The 19,722-nt window shown below is 41.9% G+C and overlaps 1 protein-coding gene across 1 annotated transcript; it reads left to right on the top strand.

Moving 5' to 3' along the window:
* Nucleotides 1-4,261: 4,261 nt before the first annotated feature.
* Nucleotides 4,262-18,105, top strand: LOC128743105 (cytochrome P450 4C1-like). The gene is made up of 8 exons (XM_053839627.1): nt 4,262-4,557; nt 5,979-6,176; nt 6,605-6,793; nt 7,078-7,147; nt 7,323-7,449; nt 15,923-16,123; nt 16,858-17,162; nt 17,466-18,105. Exons 1-8 carry the CDS (start codon nt 4,383-4,385, stop codon nt 17,740-17,742), a joined length of 1,542 nt encoding a protein of 513 aa, XP_053695602.1. The 5' UTR covers nt 4,262-4,382; the 3' UTR covers nt 17,743-18,105.
* The last annotated feature ends 1,617 nt before the right edge of the window (nt 18,106-19,722 follow it).

Raw genomic sequence — 19,722 nt, forward strand, 5'->3', positions numbered from 1 at the left:
TAGCCCTAGCCTTAGCCCTAGGTTTAGCCCTAGCCCTAGCCCTAGCCCTAGCCCTAGCCCTAGCCCTAGCCCTAGCCCTAGCCCTAGCCCTAGCCCTAGCCCTAGCCCTAGCCCTAGCCCTAGCCCTAGCCCTAGCCCTAGCCCTAGCCCTAGCCCTAGCCCTAGCCCTAGCCCTAGCCCTAGCCCTAGCCCTAGCCCTAGCCCTAGCCCTAGCCCTAGTCCTAGCCCTAGCCCTAGCCCTAGCCCTAGCCCTAGCCCTAGCCCTAGCCCTAGCCCTAGCCCTAGCCCTAGCCCTAGCCCTAGCCCTAGCCCTAGCCCTAGCCCTAGCCCTAGCCCTAGCCCTAGCCCTAGCCCTAGCCCTAGCCCTAGCCCTAGCCCTAGCCCTAGCCCTAGCCCTAGCCCTAGCCCTAGCCCTAGCCCTAGCCCTAGCCCTAGCCCTAGCCCTAGCCCTAGCCCTAGCCCTAGCCCTAGCCCTAGCCCTAGCCCTAGCCCTAGCCCTAGCCCTAGCCCTAGCCCTAGCCCTAGCCCTAGCCCTAGCCCTAGCCCTAGCCCTAGCCCTAGCCCTAGCCCTAGCCCTAGCCCTAGCCCTAGCCCTAGCCCTAGCCCTAGCCCTAGCCCTAGCCCTAGCCCTAGCCCTAGCCCTAGCCCTAGCCCTAATTATCAGGGAATCTAATCACAAACGAGCGCAAGCTGTTGGAAGCAGTTCTTCGATGAACGAGGTTTCATCCTAGATGTTATCCTAGGAGTGCCTTGGAAGATAATATTGTCCCAGCACCTGATCTCCCAGGAATCAAACGAAAAGTCGGACCGTTTACCGGCAGAGCTTTTTAAACATGGTCGAGAAACACTGATACTACACTGGGTTATTTCTAAAGCTGGGACGATGAGAAGCTACTAGAGGAAAGCATGGAAGGAGTGGTTTGTCTAATCTACAAAAAGGGCGATCGGCCGGACTGCTACAACTATTGCGACCTAAAGTTGGTAAATGCCGCCTACAAAGTACTTTTCCAGATCCTGTTACACCGGTTATCACCGATAGCAAATGGTAGGGAATTAACACGCAGGTGCCATGGCGGCTCACGCAACTACGGTCCATATTTTTACCACCCGACAGATCTTGCAGAAATACGATACAGTCGGTTGAGACCAGCTATGGGAGATAGTGCTGACAATGCTTATTTGCAGCTTGTTACCGACAAGAAGAATTTAAATAGAATTGTGGATGCCAATTTACAACAGCTATGCAGTCAGAAAGCTGATAAATAGCAACCTGCAGTATAAAACGCCAGGGATGCTAATAAACGATTGATTTAATGCTAATACTAATGCTTATTGGTTACCTGGATACCCTTAAAAAGTTATGACGCGTTTTTGACGCAATAGCGAATGATTGCATTTTTGCGATTCGGCACCACTGCGCAGTGTTGTAATAGTTACTTTATAGTGTATTTATAATTATTGGAACAATCTATACGTAATTCCTAAAATTTAAATGCATTTTTAGCTATTTCTAAGGATGAAAAAATGAATCTCTCGTAAAAAATGAATTCAAAAACAAAATAAATGCCACCTCTGGATATTAAAATCCAAATAAAATCCTATTCAAAAGTTAGTCACATGCTCCAGCGGACGAAAATTAAGAAATGTAAAGCTCAAATAGTTTTGGTAAAGTCCCCCAGTACCGGACACTTAAGGATTTTGACAAATATAAAATCACCACTCAGCATAACTTAAGTTATTATTCGCTCGAAGAGTAATTTAGAAGACTATTTTCCAATAAAAATAGGTTACACGTACTTGCATCACTAATGAACCATTTCAGAAGCCAAATGAGAAATCGATAAAAATCATTAGAGTAGGGCGGGGCATAAGTGCGATGTTTGAAGTTGTCATCAATTTTCGTGAGATAAAAAGAAGGACAGCAACATAATATATTTTATAGTGATGCAGTAACTCAATGTCTTCACATTCAATTATAAATCAACTGCGGTAATAGTGTTCTGCAAAATAAATTCTTCTTTCTTCTGATCCAGTGCCGATTCGCACTTTTACCCCACTAGCGAGGCAAAAGTGTGAATACCGCGGGGCAGACGTGCGAAGCTCGAATCCATGAAATTAGCACAACAGTAGCTAATAAAACCATGTCGTCTTCAATCTGCGTTATGTTTCGGTAAAGAATATTCTCAATTTGCACCTTTCCTATTTTGCGCTGGTGTATTGCAGCCTCCGTTAGATCGAAACTTTTCCAAATGTTTGTTTTTTGTTTCTTCAGCGGAAAAACATAGTTTTCCTTCGGCCAACATCTGTAGAGCACGCAGTTTTCTGCAGATCTTCCATTTCTACTATCTGTAATATAGTGCCTAAAGCTGTATATAATTAGCTATACATTTTTGCCTCGTCCATGAAAATCACACTTTTACCCCGCTAGGCGCTTGACGGCGTTAGATTAAATTACGGAAAAGCCAAATATATTTTGTAGATTCTTTTCATCGAGTTTTCAAAACAGATATGTGAATGATGTAAAACGCTGCCCCAAATTTTAAACAAGTAATATCCTACTGTTGATATCGTATTTGCCGTACAATGGAAAATTACATCAAAACCGCCCTAAAATAACATTTGCACATAACTCAGCAACTATGCTTCGTAAGCAACCAAAGTTTACGTTAGATTCAAGCTGTCAAAGTAGTCACCCATCCATGCCAATGTAGTCAATTTACTAGGAATCTGCACCGATAAATCATTGAATCGCACTTTTACCCGCATCGCACTTTTACCCCTCCTTACTCTACTTAAAAATTGTGCCTCCCAGTCTCCCATAACATAAACCAATTCAGGGCTTATAGTTCTGAAAAATACATATCAAAAGGATTATAAGAGATTTTAAGAGATTTTACTTGCATACTTGTTGACTAAAGAAAAATTGCTTTGCACAAAAATTAACAGTTTTTTATCCACTACCTCGAAGCCCTTCTGTTTTCTTCGAAAAATTGATCATCAACTGGTTTCTTTGTTGTTGTTTTTCATATGTAAGATAACCGGTTCAGTATAAGTGATGTTTTCATTCTTCTCGATCTCTTTTTTGCAATATCTTGACTTCATTCAAGAATTTGACTGAACCAATCAAAGCATTTTGAGCATTTTGCTGTCCGGTATTGGGGGATGGCTCGGTGCCGGTACTGGGTAACGGGAAACACTGAGAACAATTTATAGTTTTTGGCTAATTGAATATCTTTGTGGAAAGATGAACTATGGAGCTTGAAAACTATTTAATGAGAGATATTTTATACACGAAAAACGAAATTTTATACAACCGAATAGTATGTACTGTAATGCTGATCCGAAAATTAGCCGAAACATAACTATTCGATCGGCTACCACCGATAAAAACTATCAAATATCTGTTTTCATGAATGATTCTGACCTATAAAATCACACATGGTAATTTGTTGTGCTTTTTATTGATTTTATCATATTATCTACTAAGGTGCACCATTTGAACTGCGAAAGTCAGAAATTTCTGGTATTGGGAGCTGTCCGGCGCTGGGTGACTTCCCCCTACGGACTTTTATATAGTTACAACAGTTTAAATGAAATTCGATTTTGTAATTTATTCGGTCATTATTTTAAAAGCATGTCCGAAAAAAAATGTTCTTGGGGTTTGCAACCATTTACAGAACAGTTGGCCTTACAACAAAAACACGAGTGCTAAACAACCCAAGCATGACATGACAGATCCCTGGATTCAAAGTCGTGCCCACGATTCACTATCGACAAATAAACACAACGACCGTAACGACCAAGTAAAATGGCAAAAAAATGCAAACAGGTCAAACAGGTACTGACTAGAAGTGGTATGCGTGCGTATAAATCTTTCGGATGCTGAAAGTAAATCAAAACAAAGTCGCGGCGAACACTGATCAAATAAAGTGTGATAAGGGTCCGCAATTAAAACATTGACTAGCATAGGTGCATACTTAAACGGCTCAAAAATAACATGAAAGAATAAATACCTACCACTTTGTTTGATGTTTATTACTTAATATGCTGTTTCAATACTTCATTCATCATTCGATTCGAAAAACATTTGTTACTGACCATAGTCAAAGAAATTTTAGTTATAGGAGGTTCCCTTCGAATGAACACCACACACCTACTCTGGCAAGCATCGCGGTCACATATATGCGCAAAACGTTCACCGACGCGAGAGATCGAAGTGATCTCAAGTGTAAAGCAAAACTCACTTTTTAATGCCAGTCATCATACTTATCGGGAGTAATCCAACGCGTTGATAAGACGCAGTTAGTCAGTGCACTCTCGGAGATCGCCGCGAGTGGAGAAGCGTGCTTGATTAACTGTGCTGCAGCAGTACGCATAAAACCATGTCCGAGCTAAACACTATGCTGTACGGCATATTGACGTTTCTCGTCTTTGCCCCATTTCTGAAATGGCTCGTAAAACGGTTCCAGCTGGCACAAGTGATCGACAAAATTCCTGGACCGAGGGCCTATCCGCTGATCGGAACAACGTACTTGTTCTTTGGCAGGAAACGACATGGTAAGTTACATTTTTGTTATTACCGTGTTAAAATTTGTCGAGAAAAAATATACAATTTAAGTTGTGTCAAGTTTGGAAAAGTTGTTCGTAATCTCAGCACCTGCAAGGAGAAGGACAGAAATACTGCCGTAAAAAAATGTAATTAACTAAAGCTCCCGTAGACTACGGGCCGTAGTAGGTAACGAGTTACGAACTAAGAAGATGTGATGTAATATACATACCTACGCCTTTTATGCGTGGCATAAAAACTAGTGCTATGTAAAAATAGAACTTGCTGCTCAAGGAGTACTTTGGACTTTGCACTTACAGTACTGAAGGATGCGCTTGCATAATGTTTTGTGTGATATCAAGTGGATTCATATGCCTACCTACATACAAAAAAAACAAATCTTTTCATTCGCTCAACTTAACGGTGCTTTCACCCATCACTCTAATGCAGCCGGGCGGTGAAAATATGTTCCTTTCTCTCGTGGCGGCTACCCACGCGGTCTGGCGTCTGATATAAATATTAATAACTTACTTATTTTTGTTCACAATAAACTGGTGAAGAGAACATAACAATGGAAACAGTGTAGCATTCAAAATAAATTCAATGAAATTTGATAGAATCTGATCATTCCTACCTTACTTTACCTATATGCAATTGTTATTCAAATCTATACTATGGACGAACTGATATATAAGAACTAAAAGAATAAAAATAACGATATTATACTATTCATAATAGGGTACGGGAGGGTATTTTCAGCAGGTTTCCAAATTCGGCCTAATTACCTTTTCTTTCGCCAATAAATATACTTTGCCGACATACAATGTTAATATGTTATAACTGTTTTCACAAGACTGTAAGTAATCTACTATTTTTTATTCAAAGAATGTCAAAACCACCTGTTCTTCCACTAGAACTAGGCCATATGTCGAAAAAATATATGCCACCGCTTAATAGGCTGAATATACCCTCCCGTACTCTACTTGTTGGTCGAACAAGATGCATGAAAAATATTAATTTTGGAACGAAAATGACTTCTAGAATCTAAAAATCGATATGAGATGACATTTGGAAGTAGGTACAAAGTGGCGAAATAAATTGAACAAAATACTTCAAAAACCTTAAAATGCGAGAATTTTTGAAACAGGAATGACTTGTGGAATCCAAAACTCCATGTCAGTCACAAGTCTGAAATACTAAATATAGATATTCTTGGAACAATAGTGGCTTTCCAGGGCTGTCATATTCTTTGTGCTCTGATTTATCTTACTCGAATGTGTCCCCTCAGTTTTGTATGGAACACTTGGAGAGCTAAATATTGGCTACAATATTGTTAAATTGGGTATTGCTGCTATCGTTTTTATTTTATTTCTGATTTACAAATTTTATAAATTTCTTCAAAGTTTCTGTACTTTTTCTATCGATTGCGCAGAAATTTTCTACGTCATTGATGAACGTACGCGTCGCTACCCAAACATCCACCGTATCTGGACCGGATTGCAACCGGAGGTGCGAGTTACCAAGGCGGAATATGTGGAAACGATCATCGGCTCGAGCAAGCACATCGAGAAGTCCAACGGTTACAATTTCCTTATGCCCTGGCTTGGCGAAGGATTGTTAACGTCAAAAGGTAATTCGTTATCCTAATTTTAAGTAAATGTGTATTTGAATCCGGTGCAAAATGTGCGGTACAATTAGGAAGAATCTCCGTTGATTATTTCAGGGAATACAAACAAATTGTTTTGTTAAGATAAGCTTTTATTAACTAGAGCAACAACTAGAGATACTCTTTATCAACGAGCATTCAGATAGACAATCATAATTCTTAGGCTCGTGCCATTTGTCCGAAATTAAACAGCCCGAGACGAAATTTTGTGGATTGTTATCATCCGGTAAACGTCCAACAAATTTGTTTTTATGGCGCCAAACACTCTCAAACCGATAACGCCTTAGGTTAAAGTCGAATTGAATTCAGCAAACACCAACGCGCACCACCGCAATTTGCAACAAAATTCGTAGATTATTACCGAATCACTAATGAGAGTTTCCACTCAACAGGTGAACGGTGGTTCAAGCATCGTAAGCTCATAACACCCACCTTTCATTTCCACATTCTGGACAATTTCTGCGATGTGTTTGCGGAGCACGGATCCATCCTGGCCGAGTGCCTGGCACCGTACGCCGATACGGGAAAACCGTTCGATGTGTTTCCATTCATCACCAAGGCGGCACTGGACATCATATGCGGTAAGGCACATGGCAGAGTGCAGTGGAATGGGTGGCCGAACTGAATATGTCTGATGAATGGTGGGTAATTTGGCGGTCGGTTTCAATAAACCACCCCGTCGTCGTCGTCACAGGTGATGTTGTACACGGTGGTGGTGGAATGACGACCCGCCTCTAGCCGGTGACCGATCACACGTCTCGGCAGGGCAGATGGGATTTATGGAAATCGGAATGTTATTTTCCGGATCAGCTAAGTCAGCCCCAAAACTAATCGGATGTTTTCGTTATTTCTGCTTCGCAAACAGAAACCGCCATGGGAGTGAAGGTCAACGCGCAGACTGAAGGCGAAAACGAGTACATTCAGGCTATCTACGGGTAAGTATGGAAAGGCAAATAATAATGCCAAAAAAACGAGGATTGCAAAACTCACAAAACATGGTTAAACTTATCTTGCGAATTTAAAATGCCGGTAGATAACTACCGTAGACTTACTTTCAATCTCAAGAGTTTCAAAATACAGACGCATTATATCAGATACGTTTAATTCCAGCGTAAGCGAACTATTTCTTGTAAGGCTAATTCGACCATGGCTATATCCTAATTTTATCTTCGAACGGTCATCGTACGGACGGCAAAATAAAAAAGTTTTAGATACTATCCATGGATATACCAAAAAGGTGAGTTTATTAAAACTAAGTCAAATAAATAATCGAATATCGGGATACAAACTAAAACGCAGTCTATTAAAACTAGTTTAAAGTTTTTTATAGAATTAAAAAATCTAACCATAATAATCCAATGACTAAGGTTATTTTAAACATCGAAAGTCGGTACGATAATTGGTTGATTTCAATCGATCTAACACTGACAATTCTAATTCAAATAATTTAAAAAATTTAGAATAAGTCGTTCAGATTCTGCAGGAGACGAATTATCCCCTCATCCGGGATATCCGCGCCGTCTGAGAGCTAACTCAGGAACATGTAGACCTTCGGCAGAAACTTGATATCATTAACGAAAGTCAAGCTTGGCTTTATTCCACGGTTTGAGGATTATTGCCGGTTTTTTACCCATATGAGCGCATCGCGTCAGTATATTCAAAGATCAACCAAGATCATTGTTGAGATTGCAACTTTTGAACTTCGGTCTAATAGTTGATCCTCCGTAATCGACAACGTTTTATCAGATAGACTTAAGATGCTCCATTGAAAAGAAGGAAAATAAAAAACCATCAAAAATAGAGGTTGAAGGATGCTACCATAACCTATGGATAAATGGTAGCCATCAATGGTCGTTTGGGCGCATTAATGAACGCCAAATCCGATGACCTAAAGAAAGAACTCTACTCTATAATCTTCTTGGAAAGACGTATGAAGACTCTTCATTGAAGAGTATCATGATATTAAGGTCTTCGTCGGAGGGCTACCCACAGTAGCTATTTTGTATAATAGCTGGAGAGGCCTGCTCGCAGATTGACCTGTCTGAACGACGGTTGCCTCTTTTCAGAAGTCACAGACGTGCGGTATTTCTATGGCTCGAATCACTATCTAGTAGCATTTAAGATTCACGCCCGGCTGTCCAACGTATTCAAATTAAAACAAACTAGAAAGATCAAACTAAACATCCAGCGGTTATCCGCGGCGGGAGATACCACCGAGTACTCACGAAAATGAACGAATGGATGAACAGGTTGGAAAGAACCTGAACGTGTAGCCGAAACATATCCCCAATACCACAGTACCAAAACCATTGGAACCATTACACAAGCATTGGACTCATCTACTAAAGCCACGTCCAATGAGTGGTTTGATTCAAAGTGTCAATTTATTTATTTATAGGCTTAGCTCCTAAAACATAGCCTGGTGAACAAAATTTCTCCAATTAACTCGGCTGTGGATTGTCGTCGCTCTCCAATTTCTATAACACGCACACTAGCCATCGGATCTTGCTTCCCCTGGTTCAATAATCTTGCTTGCCGTGCACCTACGTCGACGTTTTCAATCGAATTTAAACCAAGCAAGCATTCTTGCACCATCTCGTCCATTCTTTTCGGCCGATGGGATCATATGCAGCTTTGAAGTCAACAGACCAATGGTGTCTACAAACGGTCTTTTTAGAGGCTCTGGCGCAACGTAAATATGTAATTTATCTTTTTTCAGACTCAATAAGCCTCCCTTCGATACCATCCTTCCCAGCCGATTTAATATCCTTTAACTGCTTAATGACCATCTTAACTTCGTCTATCAGCCGTGGGCCGCGGGGCTCTTCCACGTTTATTGCACGGTCGCTATTAGTTTCCCCGCTGTACAGTGGTCAAATTTTGAAAAATAGCGGACATTAGTAATTGGGTAAAAAATGCTTAATTTTTCAAGGGTAGTGTCTTCGGAGAAGTTAAATAATAAAATATAGCGCATCTTTCTGCACTATTTTGGTGACTGTGAATTCACCTATTAGGGCGATACGAACTATTATTTTTTTTAAATATTCTCAAAAAAAATTTCTTTGTTATTCAGTATGCTAAAATACACATTTTCACTGAAGACTGCTTGGCGCTAGGACGCATATTCAATAAGTTATAAAATAAATTTAAAAAAAAATTGCAATATTGAAAAAAAATAATTTTCAATTTCGGGCCGCTTCGCACAAACCAGACTCTTCGCATTAGGTGAAAGAACTATATTTTATCTATAAAAAAAATATTTCCATCAGTAGATCTCCAAAGGAATCTTAGAAAAATCAATTGAAAAATGTGTTATTTTTTGATAATTTCTTTTATAACTCATTAAATATGCTTACTTTACTTTAGTGGCAACGGTCCGTTACCGATCCTGCGCCGAACGAATTATGGTCCTCCAATACCGTCGGTCCTGGGCTGCCATTCTCCAATCCCCACGAAAACCAGCTGAACGTGCATCGTCTTCGACAGCACGCACCCACCGGGTGCGGGGTCTGCCTCGGAGTCTCCGGCCTCTTCCTGGTTCTCTGCTAAAAATAGTTTTGGATACTCTTTCGTCGGGCATTCTGGCCACGTGTCCAGCCCACCGCAGCCTGCCACATTGCACTACCTTCACTATATCAGCGTATTTGAATACTTGGTACAGCTCGTGATTCATGCGTCTGCGCCACACTCCATTTTCCATTTTGCCACCAAGTATAGATCGCAGAATTTTACGCTCAAAAACCCCAAGCACTCGCCGATCAGCTTCCTTTAGCGTCCATGATTCGTGTCCGTAAAGAGCCACCGGGAGGATTAGTGTTCTGTAGAGCGCCAGTTTTGTGCGAATTTGCAAACTACGGGACTTCAGCTGGCTACGTAATCCGTAGAAAGCCCGATTCGCGGCTGCAACTCGTCGTTTCACTTCGCGGCTTACATCGTTGTCACATGTCACGAGTGTACCAAGGTATATAAATTCCTCCACTACTTCATAACGTTCCCCATCTAACTCCACCTCGGCACCATCACCACTTGGGATCCCACGTTCCCTACCAGCAACCATGTACTTCGTTTTGGTGTTAATGGCAAGTCCCAATCTCGCCGCTTCCCTTTTAAAGGGCCTGAAGGCCTCTTCCATTGCTCTACGGTTGATTCCGATGATATCGACGTCATCCGCAAAACCAAGAAGCATGTGAGATTTCCTGATGATAGTTCCATTCCTTTCCACGTTTGCCCTTCGTAATGCACCTTCCAAGGCAATGTTGAATAGCAGGTTAGAGAGTGCATCTCCTTGCTTCAGTCCATCCAACGTCACGAAAGCAAATGAGGTCTCACCCGCTATTCTAACGCATGATTTGGATCCGTCCAGCGTTGTTAATTTCGTCGGAAAACCATGTTCTAGCATTATCTGCCACAGCTCATTTCGTTTAACTGAATCGTACGCCGCTTTAAAGTCCACAAACAGATGGTGTGTCTGCAAGTTGTACTCCCGGAACTTGTCTAGCAACTGACGCAGGGTAAACATCTGATCCGTCGTGGAGCGACCCTCACGAAAACCAGCTTGGTACTCGCTGACGAAGGACTCCCCTAATGGTCTCAGTCTGCAGAAGAGGATACGGGAAAGCACCTTGTAGGCAGAATTGAGCAATGTAAGTCCTCGATAGTTTTTACACTCCAGTCGATGTCCCTTTTTGAAAATTGGGCAAATGAGGCCATCCAACCACTCCTCCGGCATTTGTTCTTCCTCCCAGATCCTGACAATGATCTGGTGAATTGCTTCGTATAGCCGCTCGTTCCCCGCTTTTGGAAGTTCAGCCGGGGTACCGTTCTTCCCAGCAGCCTTACCGTTTTTCAGCTCACTGATTGCCTTTTTAACCTCCTCCTGTGTTGGTGGCTCCACAGCTTGACCATCGCTTACAATTCCTATCCTATCCCTGCTGATCTCCGCATTTACCTCTCCATTCAACAGTGTCTGCAAGTGCTCCTTCCACCTGGCTGCTACCGCCGTTTTGTCGGTAAGCAGGTTGCAAGCACTATTATTGCACATCACAGGCATGGCAAAATTCCTGCATCTCACCGTTTTATAGAAACTCCGTGTGTCGTTGCTGGCGTATCGCTCCTCTGCGCCGGCAGGAGCACGTGCTCCTCGTACTAGCGTTTCTTTAGACGATGGATTCTTTTTTCCGCAGCTCTAGTCTCTCTGTATCTCTCTCTGTTTTCGACGCGTTGCCGCAGTGAGCATGCGACTTCTGGCCTGGTTCTTTTCATCTGTCACTGTCTGGCATTCGGCATCAAACCAGCTGTTACGCTGTCCTCCACGCGTCGTGCCTACCACCTCTCTCGCTGCTGTTTGGATGGCACCATGGATGTTCCTCCACAGCCCATTTATATCTTCTTCTTCTACCTGCTGTTCTGCGATTCGCTGGTCAAGCTTCCTGGCGTACTCTACTGCTACGCCGTCTGTCGTTAACCGCTGGATGTTGAAACGCAGCGTCCTCTCAGTGCGAGCTTTCGCCGTGTTCGACAGCCTTGCGCGAATCTTACTTACTACGAGATAATGGTCATATATTTGGTCCCCGTCGATATTTGGTCCCCGAAAAGACCGTACATCGATAACAGCCGAAAAGTGTCGACCGTCATTCAAGACATGATCGATCTGAGAGCTAGAGTCTCCATTTGGATGCCTACAGGTGTGTTTCCGAATATTCAAACGTGGAAAGTAGGTGCTACAGATGGCCATTCCTCTGGCCGCGGCAAAATTTATGAGCCTCAGACCGTTATCGTTGGTCGACAGATGAAAGCTATGTCTTCCAATAACTGGTCGGAAGAATTCCTCCCTTCCGATCTGCGCGTTTGCATCTCCGATGATGATTTTCACGTCGTGTTTTGGGCACTCTCCATAGGTCCTCTCAAGCCTGTTGTAAAACTCGTGCTTAGAATCATCGGATTTATCATTTGTCGGTGCGTATAAGTTGATTAGGCTGTAGTTGAAGAATTTGCCCTTAATCCTCAACACGCATATACGGTCATCTACGGGCCTCCACCGGATAACTCGTTGCTTTTGTTTTCCCAACACTACGAAACCGACACCATGTTCTGCTTTTTTGCGGCCACTGTAGTAGATGTGGTACTTGAAAGAAGTGCCTGCAATAGGGTCTACTGCACGGAACTCCCTTTTTCCGGAACTTGGCCACCGAACTTCCTGAATAGCAGCGATCTCCACTCCGAGTTGATGCAGCTCTCGAGCAAGCAAGCCAGCCCGTGCCGGTTCATGGAGAGTTCGGACATTCCAGGTACATACCAAGTTTCCAATCGTTATCCCTTAATCGTTTTCTTGTTCCTTGCCGTGTCCTATACCGATTGTTCCGTTCTGAATTTCTGTGTTCGTTGTTCGTGGTAATTTAGTTTTCGGTATACTACCTCACCGGGGTCACGATACCTACATTCCGCTGATGGGTCTGCCATCTTAGGTATAGCTTGCGGGATACAGCATTTCATATTCAGCCGCCCGTTTCGAGACAAACGCTGTGTGAGCCGCCCCTCACCTGGAGAACAGGCGCTGTAGTTCGCACCTCCTAGCTTAGCTGCTTCAGTAAGTACATGAAGCATTTCCGGGTAAGGGCATCGACCGTCATCATTTGACTTAGATCTTCGTGGAGGCGCCAGGTGGGAGCTGACGCTGGCCAGAGAACCAGAATTATGTTTGACGCTCCTTCCAGGTAACTGTCTTCATTTCATACCCATTAAATATGCATCTTAGTGAAAAACAGTCTTTAGAGTAAATGTGTATTTTAGCATACTGAATAACTTTGTAGAACATTTGAAAGCAATAAAAAAATCGAATGCAAAGTTATTGAGCATAATTGATTTTTAAGTGCTCCTTTTTGGCACATCATTATATTTTGCAACCGGTAAGAGATACATAGTTACTATACTCAGCAAAATTTTAAAGAAAAATTACGCATTTTTTACCCAATTGCTAATGTCCGCTATTTTTCAAAATTTGACCACTGTGTGCCGCCATGGTTCTCCGCTTGGGCACCATCCAGAAGACCATCATCGTCCATCAAAGATATTGCAATTTTCATCGCGACACCTTTCGACTCGCGGCATAAATCCTTTTCAGGATGCGTTCAATTTCTGGTAGCAATCTCGCGTTTCCTGGAAAAGATGCAGTTGCTCCAACTCCGCATACTCTCACTCTTGCAGGTAGCGCTTTTCCTCTCGGAAGATTTGGGTTCGCAACATCTTGTTCCGGTTGTATCTTTTAACGTTCACAGCCCAGCCCTTCTACCCTCAGCTATTAGTCTGGCGTAGACCAGGGATGGTTCGATCACTTTGACTCCATTTTGATTTGACACTACCGTCTCAGCCGAGCAAAATTTGACAAAATTATGTATGAGAAACTTATAAAACTAGTTATTTTTAACATAAATAAAAACTTTATTGAGCTCTATTGTATTACACACAACTGAGCTGAGATTAGCAGCATATTTAAGTAAATTTGTATAAGAAATAGGTAAGGAAATTACAATTTTTAGTAACTACTATAAAACTAGTTATTATCTACAAAACTTTTTGGATGAAGTTTTGCTGCATCTTTTGTATTTACGGTGCTACAATGCAATGATGCTAGCTCATTAGCAGCTCAGTGAACGTTTACTCAAATGAATCAAAATTGAGCCAAAATGATCGATTTATTGTCGCAAAGGCAGTAATGATAATGTCGAAGTCATCCGTGACGCCGGAAAGTTGGCTCTTACTGAAAATCGAGTCATACTGGCAGGTACAGTCCAAGGACACACTACCAACGGTTTAGTTATAATATATGCCCGAACTACAACAAGGGTCATTAACACGAATGCTTCACGGATTAACACCATAACAGGAATCGTTTGTTGGCGAATACCAATGTGATATTCGAGTATCCATTACGAGTGATCCTCGACAAATTTCGAGAATTCACCTGCAAGACCCACTATATGTTTGTAGATTTGAAGACTGCGTACGATTCAGTAAAGCAACATAAGCTTTAGCGGATTTTGACTGATCATAAGATTTCTCCGAAGCTGCTTAGGCTAAAACGTGCCACCCTTGATGGTTTCATGTCAAGCGACAGGACATGCAGCTGAGATTTCGGATTCGCTTGTTACGACGCGTAGACACTGCAAGAGCGCCACTGAACAAAGTTAACGGGAAACTAACAGTCATCAACTTTTCGTCGTTCAGCCTAATTTCGTAGTTCGTTTCGCAGTTTTTGGGACCAAAAGCGGGGTTCTGTTTATACAAATGTAAATACTGCATTCTTCTTGTCAATCTGAACACAGCGAATATATTTCCATGAACAGAATTTTTGTTTAAAACAAAAAAACTGCTTTTGAAATTGGCAGAATCGATGACGACTAATTTCACCTTAAAGAAAGAAAAGTTGAGACTATTCTTCGGTTAAATTCTTTTGAAATTATTTCGATTTTTGTTTCTTCGGACAAGTAAAGCTTTACCAAACTTAAAATTAGGCAGATTTGTAGTTTTGTCTAATCACCAACAAACAGGCATGAATGAGATTCCATGTTAGCAGGTTCGAAGAGACTGAGCCATTCTACTGGATAAATTGATTTGCTTAAATGAATATGACAACTAAAATTGAAATGTTGTCCTTTAGCAAAAACAGATATCACAGATATTTAAATTTTTGTGGAAATAAAAAACGGCAAAATGGCCCTCATAACTTACAAAGATGTTTCTGCAGCCTCGGGTACAAGTTTTACAATAAACCAAACGAACAAAAACAACCGCACGTAGCGATCACAACTTTTTAGAGAAATCGTTCGTGAATAGTCAAGCAGTTTGATATAATCTCCGAACGAGTTGCGGATGGTGGCATCTAAATGCCACTGCTTCGACGAACGGACGGGACGAACGGTACGAAATCCGAAGCTCCTGCTCCTGCTCAACAGATAGCGCATCGCGGTTCGCAGTGCAGTGCAGTTCGCAAAGCACGAAATCCGTTTAACTTCGTCTGCAAATCGAAATCGACTGAACCGTGTCATTACTTTTCCGATAAGCCAAACCGGACGGTTTGTCGAGTCGAGTGGATTGCGCGCGATGGGAACAGAATGGAGGAGAAATCCGCTCCTTTCCTCTTTTAGTCCTCACAATTCCCCGGCGAGGCGAGGAAAGGAAATAGTTTCAATAAAAAAAATGAACTGTTTTTAATTAGGTGCAAAACATTGTTATTTGAGAAGGCTGAACAAAAGAGCCACTCGATTTGTTTTAGAGCTGTAGCAGTTTCAGCAATTTCAGTTACATTTCAAGCATAGTGCAGACTAGTTTTCAATTATTAAATACGGATTCGATTATTTTTTTAGTTTAAAAGTTATTCATTAAAATGTTTTAAATGGAGGTGCTTGGTACATAGTGGTATTATAAAGCAAAATTGAATTTAGGCTGGATTCACTTCTATTATCTCTTGGTTTGATTAAACGCAAAACTGGTTAAAACTATATTCCAATCCATCTAAAAGTAGAATCAAGCCTTTCTCATAGTCCAAAAAATGACACCGAAGTGACAGAAAAGCGTCCGATCACTATTATGTGAATCAAAAATGATTTCCTTTTTTACGATGCACTCAATAGTTGACACTTTTTTTCTCAATTCTTTCCTTTATCGTTATCGCTCCATGATTGCCACCGGGAACCACGCCGGGGACGAATCAGGTCATACGAGAGCGCAAGGAAGCGATGCAACGGGAGAGGAGTGCAACCGGAAACGGAACCGCACCGACGGAAAACATCGACGACAGCTACGGTGCGAAGAAACGGTTGGCCTTTCTGGATCTGCTGCTGCAGGGAAACGAAAAAAATAATCAACTCACGGATGACGATGTTCGCGAGGAGGTCGACACCTTCATGTTTGAGGTAAGTGAGAACTAAGTTTCGTTTGATGCTGCACATTGCTGCGCTAATAGCCAACATCGACAGGGAGGAATACATAAGCTAGGTGGTTTATGTGAGACAGCGGAAGTTTTGTGTTCACAAAGCAACTGTGCTTTTAAGCGAACTGTGTTTTTTTTGTCGAATGTGTATAACAGATGAGTAACCGAAAAGAATGTGACATTTCAATATTCCGGAAACTTTCCGAAAAGCTTAGTTGCATCTGTCACTAGAATTTAGATTTCAGTAAAGACATGAGAAGTTTTCTGTGCGAACTCGTCCGAATCAATGGGAAACAGCGGCGTGAACAGATTGTCGATGCAACTTATTTGGTTCGACTTACGGATTTGTAGAATTTACCTAAGCAAATTTCAGTTATTAAAATGTAAATGTTTGACATTTAGTTTATTTGATATTGATGAAATTAGGCCAAACAATATCAAGTCTTTTCCACTTAAAATTCCATTTTTTGCTATGAAAAAAAGTCCCAGACAGAATACGTTAGCAACAAACTCACCGAACACCAAAGCGGAACCCCGCATAATCTCGATTGTGTGTAGGTGCTTCGATGCACCGCAAACCGTTGTCCGTTGCCATATCAGATCCGAACGCATCGAATCGAATCGAACCGAGATTTGTCGTTTGTTGGCTGGAATCGTATCTCATGGCAGCATTTTTCCCGGCTTGGACACGCTCTATATCAACAATTCTCCTTACAGGGCCACGACACCACAACCGCCGGCATGAGCTGGGCTCTGTTTCTTCTCGGCTTGCATCCGGACGTGCAGGATAAAGTGCACCAGGAAATTGATTCGATTTTCTCGGGCTCGGACCGACCAGCCACTATGAATGACCTGGCCGAGATGAAACTGCTGGAGCGCTGCTTGAAGGAAACTCTTCGGCTCTATCCGTCCGTGTCGTTTTTCGGGCGCACGCTGAGCGAGGACGTTACGCTAGGTGGTTACCACATCCCGGCCCGGACCCTGGTCGGAATCCAAGCATATCACGTACATCGTGATGAAAGGTGAGCTATGTGCGTGTTTACAATAGAAGCAATGTTGCTTCGCAATCTGGTGTCGTTTCATTCCCTTCGTGTTGCTATCCTATTCCTGTTGATTGAGAATTTCACCCAAGACCTTCACTCCGGGGTGAAAAAAACGGCACTGGAAATGCTGTTATAATCCTTCTAGATAGTATTCCAAAGTGACAATGACACCGGTGGAATGAACCGACAACTGCTTCTTTTTGCTTCAATCCTTTCACGGTCACTCTCCCGCTGTTTACCAAGAGCTCGACTAAGACGTACCGTTGATCCCCTCTCGTGCAGGTTCTTTCCGGATCCGGAGAAATTTGATCCCGATCGCTTTTTGCCGGAAAACTCGGAAAATCGCCACCCGTTTGCGTACATCCCATTCAGTGCCGGACCGCGCAATTGCATCGGACAAAAGTTCGCCCTGCTGGAGGAGAAAAGTGTCATTTCGTCGGTGCTCCGGAAGTACCGGGTACGGTCGGCAAACACCCGCGACGAGCAGAAAATCAATCACGAACTCATCACCCGACCGAAGGACGGCATCCGGCTGTATCTGGAGAAGCGCCAGCAGTAGAAAAAAGCCGTCAGTTCATTATTATATATTGGGTTGTTTGTTTTTTCCGCTGGTTATAATTTTGGCGCTGCCATCCGATTGAGCAATATGATGTTAATGGCACAAAATTTAAACGAATTGTTTGGTAAACAACTATAAAATACTTATTGCTAACGATCATTCACCTATTATGTTTTTGGCTGTTTATCAACTATTTTCAATGCCACTTTCTACTTTAGATTTAACAAATTCTCAAATCGTTTACAAAATTAGTATTATTTTCGTTTTAAACATTTCCAAATAGTCTGGATATTACAAAATGGACGTGAAACTCTTTGGGAAGTCTGCCATATTCTAATTCTAACCTGAAATTACAATTTAATTATTAAAATACTTGCTACTTCTGAAATATGCAATTTACTCATTATCACATCCAAGCTACAAATATGTAAGTATATTATGCATGTCAATTTTTGACTGTGAACAAAAAAATTAGCTTCGCTACAGAATTAGATCTCAGCATAACAACTATGCTTTCATTTTATACAGCGAAGGTGTACTTTAATAACAGAACTCACACAAAACCGCGGCAATGAATGAGCTACTCTGAGAGAAGGCATTAATTGGATCACCGCTGAAAATTATCCTGCTAGCTGTAATAGAACAGTTCTACGAAAAACTGTTCGACAATGCGATTTCTGGTTGCCCCGGAACGAGGATGCCTCACGGCACGGGTTCACGGACTCGTTGCATGTGAGAGTTAACAATATGAGGTGCTTTTACTTTTCATGCGCATAACTTGCTAATTATAAATTTCATAGAGAAATCACAAATGTTACCTGTTGGCAGGTATCATCATCATCACCATCATCATCAGAATTATCAACCATGTGTACATCTGCCGGAAGGAACTTTTGCTAATGAGAGACTCAACAACCACCGCGTTGTTGTAGGTACTATAACTGATTCACACGTTCGCGCTCATAAAATATTACGTCCTGGCGTGTGGAACCGCACCAGAGGATGTGTGTATTTAATGGGATTGTTTTCGTGGTAATGTTTTCTGTGGTACGTTCGTCTCAGGTAGTTGTTTGAACTTCTCTTCACTACTGATGTTAATGTTAACTGCACGATGCATGTTTTATTGTTCCAAAATTGTAACATTGTTTACCATTAAATACATTTTCAAAACAAGTTTAAAACCGTTTCAACTTTCCCACCCTTTTAATAAGCTGTCGGACCAACGTTAAACAACAAGGTCGCCAGAGTCTAGTACTCGGTCGGTTGGCATCCAGATTTTACTCCATCTGGTTCTGCCATGTCCCTCACTGCGCCCCTTTTCATGTTGTTCCAAGCAGGTACGATGCAAAAACAAGATTTGCAGGATCATTGGCCGGCATTTTATTACGATGGTATCCCGGATAGAAATGCCTAACGAATATTAATGTAAAAACATTACGATTACTATGAATTTTACTGTTTACAACACTTTATGCTGTAACTTCACCACAGAACAGAAGTGGAAGTTCGAACGATTCGGCGATCAAAACTGGTAACAAAGTTTTGCTTTTATTTTTCGTTGGGAAGGTTTTCAAATAGAAGTGAATAACAGCAATATAAGCAGAACGCTCGCTGCCTATCGCATAGCAGCTTCACATGGTTTCGTGTACTTTCGTAAACGTTCAGGTGTTTTCGTGGAAAAAAAGTGACTCACCACGGCCAGGTTCGCTAGTATCTGTAGAAAGTAGCATGTACGTATTTGGATTTTCACCTGTATTTTAACTTTTAACTTCCACTTCTGTTCTGTGACTTCACTGTAAAAGTTTTTAAATTTTCTACAGGGTGTTCAATAAGTTCGTATACACTTTAAAAATGTGTGGAAGCACCCCCCCTTTGTGCTTTATGACGAGCTTGAGACGTTTATCAAAAGAATCGCGGCACGCACCTGGTCTATGGGCATCTCGTCCCTGATATTGGAAATGAGCTTCTTAAATTGGTCCA

Source organism: Sabethes cyaneus, chromosome 3, assembly GCF_943734655.1.
Source record: "Sabethes cyaneus chromosome 3, idSabCyanKW18_F2, whole genome shotgun sequence".
NCBI lineage: Eukaryota > Metazoa > Arthropoda > Insecta > Diptera > Culicidae > Sabethes > Sabethes cyaneus.